Source organism: Diorhabda sublineata, chromosome 8 (assembly GCF_026230105.1).
Source record: "Diorhabda sublineata isolate icDioSubl1.1 chromosome 8, icDioSubl1.1, whole genome shotgun sequence".
In the NCBI taxonomy this organism is placed as follows: Eukaryota; Metazoa; Arthropoda; class Insecta; order Coleoptera; family Chrysomelidae; genus Diorhabda; species Diorhabda sublineata.
In genome coordinates, this window is record NC_079481.1 from 10,869,536 (window position 1) to 10,881,974 (window position 12,439).

The 12,439-nt window shown below is 36.8% G+C and overlaps 1 protein-coding gene across 1 annotated transcript; it reads left to right on the forward strand.

Moving 5' to 3' along the window:
• The first annotated feature begins 6,906 nt into the window (after positions 1 to 6,906).
• Positions 6,907 to 12,089, forward strand: LOC130448076 (uncharacterized). The gene is made up of 2 exons (XM_056785264.1): positions 6,907 to 6,968; positions 11,748 to 12,089. Exons 1-2 carry the CDS (start codon positions 6,915 to 6,917, stop codon positions 12,018 to 12,020), a joined length of 327 nt encoding a protein of 108 aa, XP_056641242.1. The 5' UTR covers positions 6,907 to 6,914; the 3' UTR covers positions 12,021 to 12,089.
• The last annotated feature ends 350 nt before the right edge of the window (positions 12,090 to 12,439 follow it).

Below are 12,439 nucleotides of genomic sequence, written 5' to 3' on the forward strand. Positions count from 1 at the left end.
AACGTCGAAACTAATCAGTGGTTATAAACATCTCCTTGCAATTGCGAGCCATTGGGAATATTAATTTCGATTTCAAGCTGTAATTCAATATTCGTCGGGGCAATAGACAGGAAAGTCGTTGTTTTCTCCTTTGAAGAATGGCAGTATACAATTTCGAAATCATTTTGATACATTTCACACACCTCGCTTACCATCGGAATATATAAATCAAATTTTTGGTTATATTTGTAACTGGCAGAAAAATGTCTGTTTAACTGTGACCTGTAAAATAGAGCAATCTTGCTTTAAACTACAGTTCAAACCATAGTTTAATTTCCAGTTGTAGACAGTTGTACAACCTTAGTTGTAAAATTGGGCCTAAATCTTTATTTGAAAAAAGTATCCGGTGATTGTCATCAGAAAATGCCTTATCCAGCAATACCTAAACGTGCAAAGACAAACCACGAAAAAATTGATACCTCTGTAGAAGGACAGCGGGCAAATCCAGAAGGGACTGGATAAAAAACGACAAGATAAGTGAGTCTGGTACGGTCACGTACAAAGAATGCCGAAACAGGTCCTGAAGAGGATACCATAAGCTTTTCCGTAGTGGGATTGTAGCGAAATAAACACCAAAGTGTACTATTTCTAATATATAACCTAGATTTTGAATATCATATCTATCAGGGACTAAAATGATGATAAAATTACAATAATATAAATATCTATAAAAGGATAATAATAATAGAAATTACTTACATTAATTAGTTGAGATTTTGTTATTTCTTTTAAAAATCATTAAATTCATCAATTTCAAAAATTTAATATAAATATCAAGTTTATTGATTCTGGTTGTTTGAGAAATTCTTGTTAATTTTAGTTGGTTAGATTAAGAATGACATTAAACTTTTATAGGTTAGATTAAGTTAGTCGGCATATGCATAATTTATAGAACGATTTTCGTAGAAAACATGTGACGCTAAAGTACACATACTAGGGTATAATTTGCTATCACTTTTCTGAGAGGTTTTCCGATTGGTGAGTGACCTCTTGGATTTAGACAAGGAATTTTATAAAATATGTTAATCAATTTATTGGTTGGTGTTTTATCTTTTATTTAAGTAAAAATAATATCGAATATCAAGAGTTTGATTGTTTAAAGAGTGTATGAATAGATAAAACAGCAATCCGATGTTAAGGTCAGTGTCAGATGGATTATATATAATTTGTTTCAAAAAATATCATATGGAGGACAGTTGTCCGAGAGGTTTAGCTTCTTCAAGGACCGTATCGCCAATTGGTAAAGAAAGTACGAGAAATATTTGCCAAAAACATTGTTTCCTGGATATCATCTCTTTTGCATATTCCTCGATTACAAAGTCGGTTAAAACTAGTTACAAATCACTTTTTGAGCAACCATTGATAGATGCTAGACTCTAGTAGGACGTTTACCGAATCTGTAAATCGACTTGTTGATGGTTGATCTTTTATTTAGGAATAATTTGATATAATACATCTCACATATAAGGCAACAACGAAGCGGAGTCACGCGCCAGCGGGATCAGCGAACCCACCTTGGTTAGGACCTAACCTAACCAAACAACTGTTCCAGCTAAATAGGCGCATAATCAGACTAGTGACCGGACAGTGCTATTTAAGACGTCACATTCACACCATGGGCATCAGGGATGATCCGGAGTGCCGTTGATGAATAGAGGAGCACGAAACTGCAGACCACGTCATTAAACACCTGGGAAAATCCTACAACCTGCCTAACGACATCAAAGGGTTCTTCTTCTCAATAGACATCGGACTTTGGTGACGTCTGAAGGCCTATGTGCTCAACGGCTTCACGGTCGGCCACACCTTTTTTTTTAAACTCCGCTCATTAATCATTATGGCACCATTAACAAATATTTCTTCATAATTATGACCTGCCTTTCTTGTGATTCCTTCTTTTCTGTTTTACTCCCTACGTCTTTTTTAGAATTTTTTCCACCATACTCTCTCAACGGCTTTCCATTTAAAATCTGCTTCCATCATGATCTGCACTATATTTTCTGGTCGTAACTCAGCTCTTACTGTTATTTCAGACAAGTTTCTAATATCCGCCCACGCAGGACATCTATCTCCGAGCTACAGTATAGGCAGAGGTAATTTTCAGCTTTACCTATTCTCCTAACATAACTTTGGAAGGAGCCATGGGCTGTCATTGTTTGGGTCAAATAGTATCCAATTTCACCACAGGATCTCTCATACCACGGCGTAATATCTGGTAGCAGTTTGTGAAGCCACACGTCCTTGTCGCTGGCGTTCCATTTATTTTGCCATTTTTGTACCGTTTCTTTTCGAAGAGACTTTTTCTCACCTGCTGTCATTCCTATCGCTCTCGATCTCTCTTCAACTAGAAGATCTATAGGTATTATTCGTGCAAGTACTCTTGCAGCCTCGGTTGAGATAGTACGATAGCCCCTGCATATTTTCAGCGCTACTCTTGTTTGTACTCGGCTGACTACGGTGTTATATTTGTTAATCTCTAGAACACTACCCCAGATTGGAGCTGCGTATAAAAGTATAGATTCCACCACGCACCCCAGAATCATCCTTTTTGCTTCACATGGGCCTCCCATATTAGGCATTAGATGACTGAGAGCAGAAACTGTAACGTTCGCTTTGTTACACACATATCTGAGGTGTTCAGTGAACTTGAGCCTTCTGTCTATGATTACACCTAGGTATTTCACATGGTTCTTTGAGTGAATAGCGAGACCTCCGATCTTAAGTTCTATTGGGCCATGACGTTTTTTCCCAACTATCATCACAGCTTCTGTTTTCTCGGGAGCTATCTTAAGTCCAACTGACCTCATCCAAGCTTTTATTTCTTCCAGAGCATCATTACACCTTTCCATTAGAACTTGTTCTGTATTGGCTTTGATCATGACTGCGAGATCATCTGCATAGGCCACTGTCGATACTCCTTCCATTAGTCCTAAGTTTAAAACCCCATCATAGATAATGTTCCACAGCAATGGGCCCATAACACTACCTTGTGGCACTCCAGCTGTAATGGGTACCATCTCATCCTCCTCTATACAGAGAGACCTGCTAGAAAGATAACTGCTCACCATTCTTAGGATGTAAGGAGATATGTCCCTCCTCTCCAGTTCATCTATTATCTGCTGCCAGTCTACTGTCTTAAACGCATTTTGAACATCCACTGTAACAAGTGCACACAATTGTTTATTTCTAAAGGTCTTCCGCAGCTCTTCTCTCGCAAAATTGCAAACACTTTCTATGGCATTTACTGTAGACATACCCTTTCGAAAACCAAATTGCCTGGTGGAAAGATTTTGCTTGTGTTCAAGCTCTTTGCGTATCCTTTCTGATAGTAAGTGTTCTAGGAGTTTCCCTAAGGTGTCCAGTAAGCATAAGGGTCTAAAGGATGATGGGCTAGGCCCGTCTTTATTAGGTTTCCGTAGTAGTACCAGCCTAGCCATTTTCCAGCAAGTAGGGAAGAGGCCCACTCTAAGAAGCGTGTTGAACATTTTCAGTAAGTATTCGGGTGCTAGTTTTACCACTAGTTTGACTACCTCTGAAGGGATGTCATCTGGACCTGCCGCTTTACCTGGTTTCAATTTATTTGCTGCCTCTTTAAGTTCTTCTGTGGTGAACTGGTCAAAAGTTCCAGCAACGTACTTCTTCCAAGTAACCTCTTCGTGCTGCGGGAATAAAGCATTTACCACTTCCTTCTTCTTTTCAGGATCTATTTTTGTGTATACTGGGAGCTTTTTTCTTACTATCTTATAGCCCAAACCCCTATCTCTTCACATAACTTTTTCCAGAGGAGCTCTTTTGCTTTCTGAATGGCCCTGTTTAACTTTTATTTTTCCAATTTATAAGCATTGGTGGCTTCTTCAACCGCCGCTGATGTGCCATTTCTTCTTTTTCTTTGCATGGCTCTTCGCATCTGATACATTCTGTTCTCTGTTGAGCTATTTCATTTGACCACCAATATACCTCTCTCCTGCAGGACACCCCAGTTTCTCTTCTTTTCGGAATTGCTTCGTCACATGCTGCTGTAATAGCAGCAACACAGGCATTTGTGTCCTTGGTTCCATATTTTTCAATATATTGAATCAGGGACTTTTTAAAGGCCGCTTCATCAATCTTACTTAATATCCATCTTTTGCTTCTTTTGGATTTCCCTAGGTGATCTATCGCTGTCGATTTCTCCATTTCTAGGTAAATATACTGGTGGTCACTGAGTGTCTCCTTCTCAAGTACCTCCCATAACTTGACATATTTACTGAGTCTTTCTGAGGTGCATGTAATATCTAAGAAAGACTGCGAGTTTCCTCTTATAAATGTAGGATGCATACCATCATTATGGAGAGTTAAGTTATGCACAGCTATCCACTCTCTGTCAATAGGCGTCCCCGAAGGTCTTCCCTAGTGGACCCCCACTCTGGTGATTTGGAGTTAAAATCCCCCGTCAGAATCACGTTTTGAGCTATTCTCATATCCCTTTCAAGCCCTAGAAGGAAGTTTTCATATACCTCGGTACTTACTTGGCGATATATAGCAACTATACACTCGAATTTTGTCAACTTCGACCCAGATAAAACCTTGCCCTTGGCCATGACCATTTGTTACCATGTTACTATTGCGGATTTTTATTGCTACATCTTTATTATTGTTTGCAATCCACTGACCATTCTCTATAATTCGCATGTTCGGTTCAGATAATGCCAATATATCAACGCCCATTTGTGTTGCAGTAGCTTCAAGCAGGTTATGCGCCGCTGAGCTACGATTTGTGTTTAGTTGCAGTAGTTTTAGATTGAATTCTTCCGAGCTAGTGCCACCCTGTATTTTGGACAACCGGTGTTTCCTGCTCTGTGTCCCGGTTTTTGGCATATAGGGCAGAAGCTTTTGTTAGAACAGTCTTTAGCCTGATGTCCATCTCTTGCACATTTGACGCAGGCTTTACTTCTATCAGGTCCGGTACAGTCTTTCGCCAGATGATTGTAGCTCCGACACTTGTAGCAGCTTTTCATGTCTTGTCGTTTTTCTACTCTACAACTCGTTACCCCAATTAAGATTCATCCTCTGCTAAGCAAAATGTCTGCTACGCTCTTGGACGTTTTAAGAGTGGCTATCTGGCATTTTCCAAAGGCTGGTCTTAAGTTGCTCACTACCACTGGAATATTTTCAGTTTTATCATGTCCCAGTTCCTTTATTACTGCTTCTTGTACCCCATCCGCAGAAGTAACTGCGTCTATACCTCGAATATGTAGAATACTTGGTTTTTCTCCTACTTTCGAATGTACATATTTCTTTCCACATTTGTCTTTAATGCGCTCCGTCAGTGTCTGAAAGTTGGTTGTGTTTTTGTCTACTGCAAGCAATAAGTCTCCACTGCGTGTTTGTCTAAGTGTTTTAATATGTACGTTTAGCTTTGCGTCTAAAATTTCGCCTTTGACTCTTTTGAGGAGATCAGCGTAACTTTGGCCTCCACTTCTAACTATGAGTGCATCTGTTTCTCTATTTGGAATTGTCTTGGTATTGTTACCTTGCCCAGGAGTTTGGTTTGGCTGATTGATCTTTTTCTTCGGTATACAAATTACAATCTTCTTAGTTGTATGTCTAAACGAAAACTGCAGCAGCTTCCTCATTTGTTTTACGTCAAAATTGGTAATGCTGGGTATCGCTACCAACTGCCTGGCATGATCCACCATATATGTGCATAGAGTTTGGAACAAACTTACTACGTCACAGTTATCAGTTTTATCCATAGTTTGTATATATAGTTTTCATAACATACTTCCGCATTTTCTTTCATAAATCTCATTTTTTGGTTAATAAAATTGACTTTCTGATCTATTGATTCTTGCATGTCAACTAATTCTGGAAATCTATCAGCATACTGCCTGTGTATTCCCTTTTCCATCTTTCCTTCATTTGTCAACAAACACACAGCTAGGTCACAATCTCTTTTCGAGTGACAGCGGATTTATCTCCCTTACTTCTGTATTCTGGTATACTTCTTCTGGCCAGTCACTAGCAATGAGATCTTGGAAGTCCTTCATATTTGTTGCATTTTCAATTTGCTTCCTGAGATGCAGAGATGCTTCTTTTTGTCTTTCTTCATCAAGATTTGTCTGACATGCTACTGTTCTGAGTTCTTTCTTTGTCGCCCCTGCGAAACGATCTGTCCTGGGCATCTTTTTGTGTCTTTCCTGTACATCTTTTGCATCTGGCTCCTCCACTATGCTCTTTAGAAATTTACTCACTCTGTTTGATGTCAGCTTATTTGCAAAACCTTTCAGTCTGGTTGCCAGATCGTTTATTTCCTTTTTAGTGTTTACGCTATTCTTCACCAAGCTATCCATGTCTGCAAGACCTTTTGCCACTATCATTAGCAGGTTTTGAGTGTATTCTAGCTGCGCAAGGATGACACGCAAAATCGTGAAGCGTTCCACATTCGCCCACACCTATATACTATGAACACCTCACACTTACACAGCTCACAACGGTTTTATTTAGAAATATCAAAGGATCAATCTTTTTGTATAATGTTGTTGTTTATCAATACTTTTGAATGATTCACTGATTCTGAAAAAAAAATATTGTAATTCGGACATGGCAAGTTGTTTACTATTCAGTTCACAGTTGAGCGTCTCTTATCTCTTTGTAAAGATAATATTTTCGTTATTTCATTATAAATTAATGAAACAAAAAATGGTAACCTCCGTCTATGTTGCTTAATTAAAGCCTGTTTCAATCTTGTGTAAATTGTAATTGGAAAAAAATCCATTAACACCGCATTCAATTATTCTCTATTTATTGTAGATTTTATTACCATTGAAAAGGAAATTAGAATTCGATTTTGATTTAGTTTAGAATTATTTCTATCGAGAAGTATTATAATAAATATGTTTTTGTTAACAAAAGTGTTAGTACTTTTAACAATATTGACTATATCGATGGTAAGTAAAATACTCAGGGTGTTACACGAAAAGTTTTCATCGAAATTAATGGCGGATACAGTTAAGTTCTAACATAATATTATTCGAAATAGGACTTATTTCTAATGGAAATTTAGTACGATTGTTCTAAATATTGTATATTTTTTCAAAAATTAATTTTGAACGCACTGTTTTCACTACCACTACTTCACAACACTCACAGACTTGCGTTTCGCTAACCAAGTTATCGTCTTCAGAGACTGAAGGTAAACTATACTTGAAACAATCATTTTGGTCAATAAATGGAATTAAACGCGACTATTTTCTATGATTTTAGATGTGGATCAAACGTTTTCATTGAAAATAATTGCGGATACAGTTTAGTTCTAATGTAATCTTATTCGAAATAGGACTTACAGTCTATTTTTATTTGCCAGAGAGTAATAAAACTTACTTCTACTGCGAAATTTAGTACGATCGTTCTAAATACTATATATTTTTTCAAAAATTAATTTTGAACACACTGTTTCATCATCAATACAATTACACTGTCAGACTCGCGTTTCGATAACCAAGTTATCGTCTTCAGAGACTGAAAGTGAACTATACTTGAAACAATCAACTTGGTCAATAAATGCAATTAAATCGCGACCATTTTCTATGATTTTAGATGTGGATCAAACTTACTGAACACACTTTGTTCACCAACACTCACAATTACACTGTCTGACTCGTTTCGATAACCAAGTTATCGTCTTCAGGTAAAATGCGTCGTTGTCAGGTAGTGTCAGACTATTACCGACCAAAATCCCCCCTGGGCTGCCTCACTTTGCAATAGTATCCCTTCTGGCATTACTTGGTTGTAAAAGTTGCCTTTCGTTATGTCTAGTTCTTAGTCTCTTCCTCTTTAGTTTCCATTATAGACCTTATCGCTTCGTAAGTGTACTTCCAGAACTCTTCTGATTCTTACAAGCATTCCATCGCGTTGGCGACATTGAAAATTCGTCCACGTTTCTGTGTATACAAGTTTCTCACTTCTTCCCATCTTGAGCAGTGGAAGAGTGTATGCATCGTCTTCCTCATTGATATCCGCCTGATATGAATCCGAAAGCATCAATGGCCTCTGAGTGCTCGTGCTAAGAAGTAGTCAGTTCCCCGTGCTTCCTCTTCCATCTTCCTACGTCCATTGGTTGTATGTTCTGGTCTTCTATTTCACTCGCCACCTCTGTATAAGATTCTTACTTCAGCGTTCGACATTCCGTCGTACCAGTCGTTCCTCTCCGTAGGAACCAGCCCTGCCATCACCCCAATTCCTTCGGCAGATACAGTCCGGTTGGTACTGCATTTGCAGATATCCATCTTCCTCTGTAGTCGTGTCAGCTTTGGAATCAAAGTTTTTCTTTCGTTCTGGTTATAGACCACGTTTAAAAGGATTTCCTCTTGGATGCACTAGAACCGCCAATGTTTGACATCATACTCGGCAGAGCTGCAAGAGTTTCGAATATCCAAACGCCTAGGTACTTTACAGTTTCAGTGCCTTTTGTATTGAACTAACTTTTCCTTTTATGTATCGATGGATCTGTTTTTTCTAACCAAATACATCAGGGGTTGTTGTGTTACAGCTATTTCCACTAAGGCGACGTCGTCTGCAGAGCCAACTAGGGTAACTCCTAGTGGCATATCTATTCTTAAGTCATCATCATACAAGATGGGATCCAGTACTGACCCCTGTGGTTCTCCATTGATCACGTCGAAGTTTCTGCTTCGGTGATTATCTTTCTATTCGGTACGATGGGCTGTCATTGATTCCCTTCAATCTACACTCATCGAGAATGTGTTACCATGTAGCGCTATTGGAGACGTTTGTAACGTCTAAGGTTATACATGCACATAGGCGACGATGACTACCGGAAAAGGCTTCTGCAAACCTCTCCTGTGGTATCGAGAATCTGTCCTTCTTTCCTGAATCCGTACTGCCATTTTGATAAATCTCCAGTACGTTGTATTTCTTGGCTGAGTCTTTCGAGGATCAGGTGCTCGTACAGTTTCCCCTATACATCGAGAAGACAGATGGATGTGAACTATGACGGGTCTTCAGGTGAATTAAAACCTTTCCACCTGACTTACCTAACGAACTTTACAAGAAACTAATTGCGGCATTTTTTAGATCAAACACGGATAGGTAGATAGGACGTGGAAGTTGTATTTATGTGGCCACCCAGATCTCCGGATCTGATTCGCTTAGATTTTTATTTGTAGGACCGAATAAAAACTCTCTTTCGTTTATACTAATAGACCTACCGACAAGAAATGATATGATCGAAAGAATAAGATGTATTTCAATGGCAGAAATTGAATAGACGTTTGAGGAAAAGTTCTCACCACAAACAATGGCTTCTAGGAATAACGTTGCTAATTAAATTGCTTAGAATATATGTATTGACAAAAAATCTTTCAAACAATATTAAGTTCGTAAAATTCGGCTGAGCAGAAATGGACTTACAAGCTATTCTTTATAACAAGGCTTCCACTCGCCCCTACCTGTTTTTTTTTAAAGATAGACACTTGTGTGAAATGAGAAATGTGTAAATTTTGTTAAGAAAATTGAATATAATAAATAAACTGCCACTTAATTGGGTAAATTTGAGATGATTTTCTTATTAATTGAAATAATCACATGTGTTGCACTAAAAAACAAAGAAACTGCATTTAATGTTTATTTCTTCAACGCTTTCTTAAATAAGCAATATTTCTTGACCTACATTAATTAACCTCTATCTTATTCTAATTCATCAAAATTGACACTTGCGACAGTGACATTTGTGACATTCATGACAGATTTATCATAGACATGATAACCCACAGATAAATAAAGTAAACCATATTAAAACAAAAGAAATACTATTTCTTTAATGGCTCCGTGGATTTAGCAACCATAAGTTAAAAATATAGCAACAAAAAATACTAGCCTCAAGGGTTTTCAATGCTCTTTACGAATATCATTGTAAAAAATTTTCTCTCCCTTTTGTTCATGAAAAATTAAATAACATAGTAGTTGCAGGCAGCAGTGTGGAATCAATTTTTTTTTTAAACAAGGAGTGGAGTTTTTATTACTTTTCGTAGACCAATCGAATGCTCGTAATTTTCTCTTTCGATTGGTATTTTTCTTTTTCGAATAGCATTAATCGTAGCGCTAAGAATAAATAATCAATTTTTACGTGCTAATAGATGTATGACCGAACATAGGTTTGCGCGCATGCGCTTATTAAATATCCGGCCAGTGTACAATATACACGTTTTGAGGTTGGCGACTCTGCGCGAATTCATATCATATAGTTGATGCTGCTGATGTGAATGTAAACAAAAGCTTGTTACAAACATAATGATGAAATTTTCTTGGAGACGAGGTAGTGGTGTTTTGTGAAATATTAATTAAACTTGTAGTATTTTCATCAAAGATTATACAATTTGAGTAAAAAAAGTAACATGTCACCTAAAAAAATAATAAATGTTAGTCTGTTATTGTATGTAAGATATAACTAGCTTGTATCATAAGTTTCAAAATCACAATATTATACTTAATTTAAAAAATCTTCCTGGCGAATAATATTTACAACTTTAATTTTGACTTGTTCGCTTAATCTAAGTAGTTCAATCTTCAGTATCGACAACACTCCATCACCTGCAAACAACATTTGCACAGCTTTACTCAAGTTAAGCAACTGCTGATCAGTAATAGTTTGATGCGTATTTTCATCTACAGCAACATTTTCTTTGATAATAGCTTGAAGCAAACTTGAGTATAAGTCATTTTGCCAAGCTATTCCCTGTCTTCTATTATAATTCATATTAGCAGCCATAATCAAGAACAAATTAAGATTGCTGAATGTAACACATTAAAGTTTTACTAAAAATGTATCACTTTCATTACACTCAGTTAATGGACAAAAAGAGAACGAAGAGATTGAAATGATCTCATATACTGGTATCTTTGGCATGTTAGATGTAATGCCGAACTGTCTACAATAATAAAGAAATCTTAGTCAAAAATGCAACTAATGTAAGAAGTGTACCTTGAATTCTTATTTCATCATTAATTATTTCTCACTGCATGTCACTCACTATGTGAATATAGTGGTTTGCTAGCGTAGACAGATTTATGTAAATATTTCACAATATACGATCATCTCGTTTCCGACAGAATTTTTCGTTGTTTTTTGGAAGAAGCTTTTGTTTACATTCATATCAGCTGTGAAGTGCGCGCAACGCCGCCAACCTCAAAACGAGTATTTAATAAGCGCATGCACGCAAACCTATGTTCGGTCATACATCTATTAGCACGTAAAAATTGATTATTTATTCTTAGCGCTACGATTAATGCTATTCGAAAAAGAAAAATACCAATCGAAAGAGAAAATTACGAGCATTCGATTGGTCTACGAAAAGTAATAAAAACTCCACTCCTTGTTTAAAAAAAAATTGATTCCACACTGCTGCCAGCAACTACTATGTTATTTAATTTTTCATGAACAAAAGGGAGAGAAAATTTTTTACAATGATATGCGTAAAGAACATTGAAAACCCTTGAGGCTAGTATTTTTTGTTGCTATATTTTTAACTTATGGTTGCTAAATCCACGGAGCTTTCTTTAATTATATTTTCAAACACGCCCTCTAGGGCCACTTTGATTATATATAATCCGTTCTTGCAATATGGCCGACGGTCATTTTTGCTCGCATATGTATGCAAATGAGTGAACTGAAAGAAAAAATGATTTTGTACGGTTTTATCATGTTTTAGGCTGAAGTAGAGGAGGAATGTATAGAGAAACTGGGTCAGGCTTTCGAAAAAGACGCAAAAGAATTCATTAAAATGATACGTTGTATTCTCGAGGGATATAAATATATAGACGCAGAGGGGAACATCAATTACGATCATATCAAAGAAAACGGACAATTGACGCAAGACCATAGAACGATATTTGAAAAAGAATGCTCAAATATTACCGGAAATAACGGGGATGAAAAAGCGATGTACTTATGGCACTGTTTATCTAAAATCGACGCTGTATAAAAATTATTCTATAAATTCTATGGGATGTTACTTGATTGTAAAATTTTCATGAAATTCCATCGAAGGCTATGTAAGACTACAATTTCCTTTCAAATAATAAATTTAATTAAATTGTAATCCAGTTGTTTTGCGTTGTTATTTCAGTGATAATCAGCTTTTAATCGGCATTAAGCAATCGCAGAACCCACTCATTCATCTTCTGTTAACCTTATACAAAATCCAATTTTCATTAAAATTTGAAAAACCTTGTTTTTTTCAAGAAAAATTTACTCATAATCATATTCAATTCTATTGAAATTTTTTATATATAAAAACACCTCAGTTTTTGAATTTGAGCAATGGTTTTCCCGAAATTCCAGTTTTCATGACTTTTCACCACTAGATTCAAGTACTGCCATCTGTTCGATAATACCCAAACT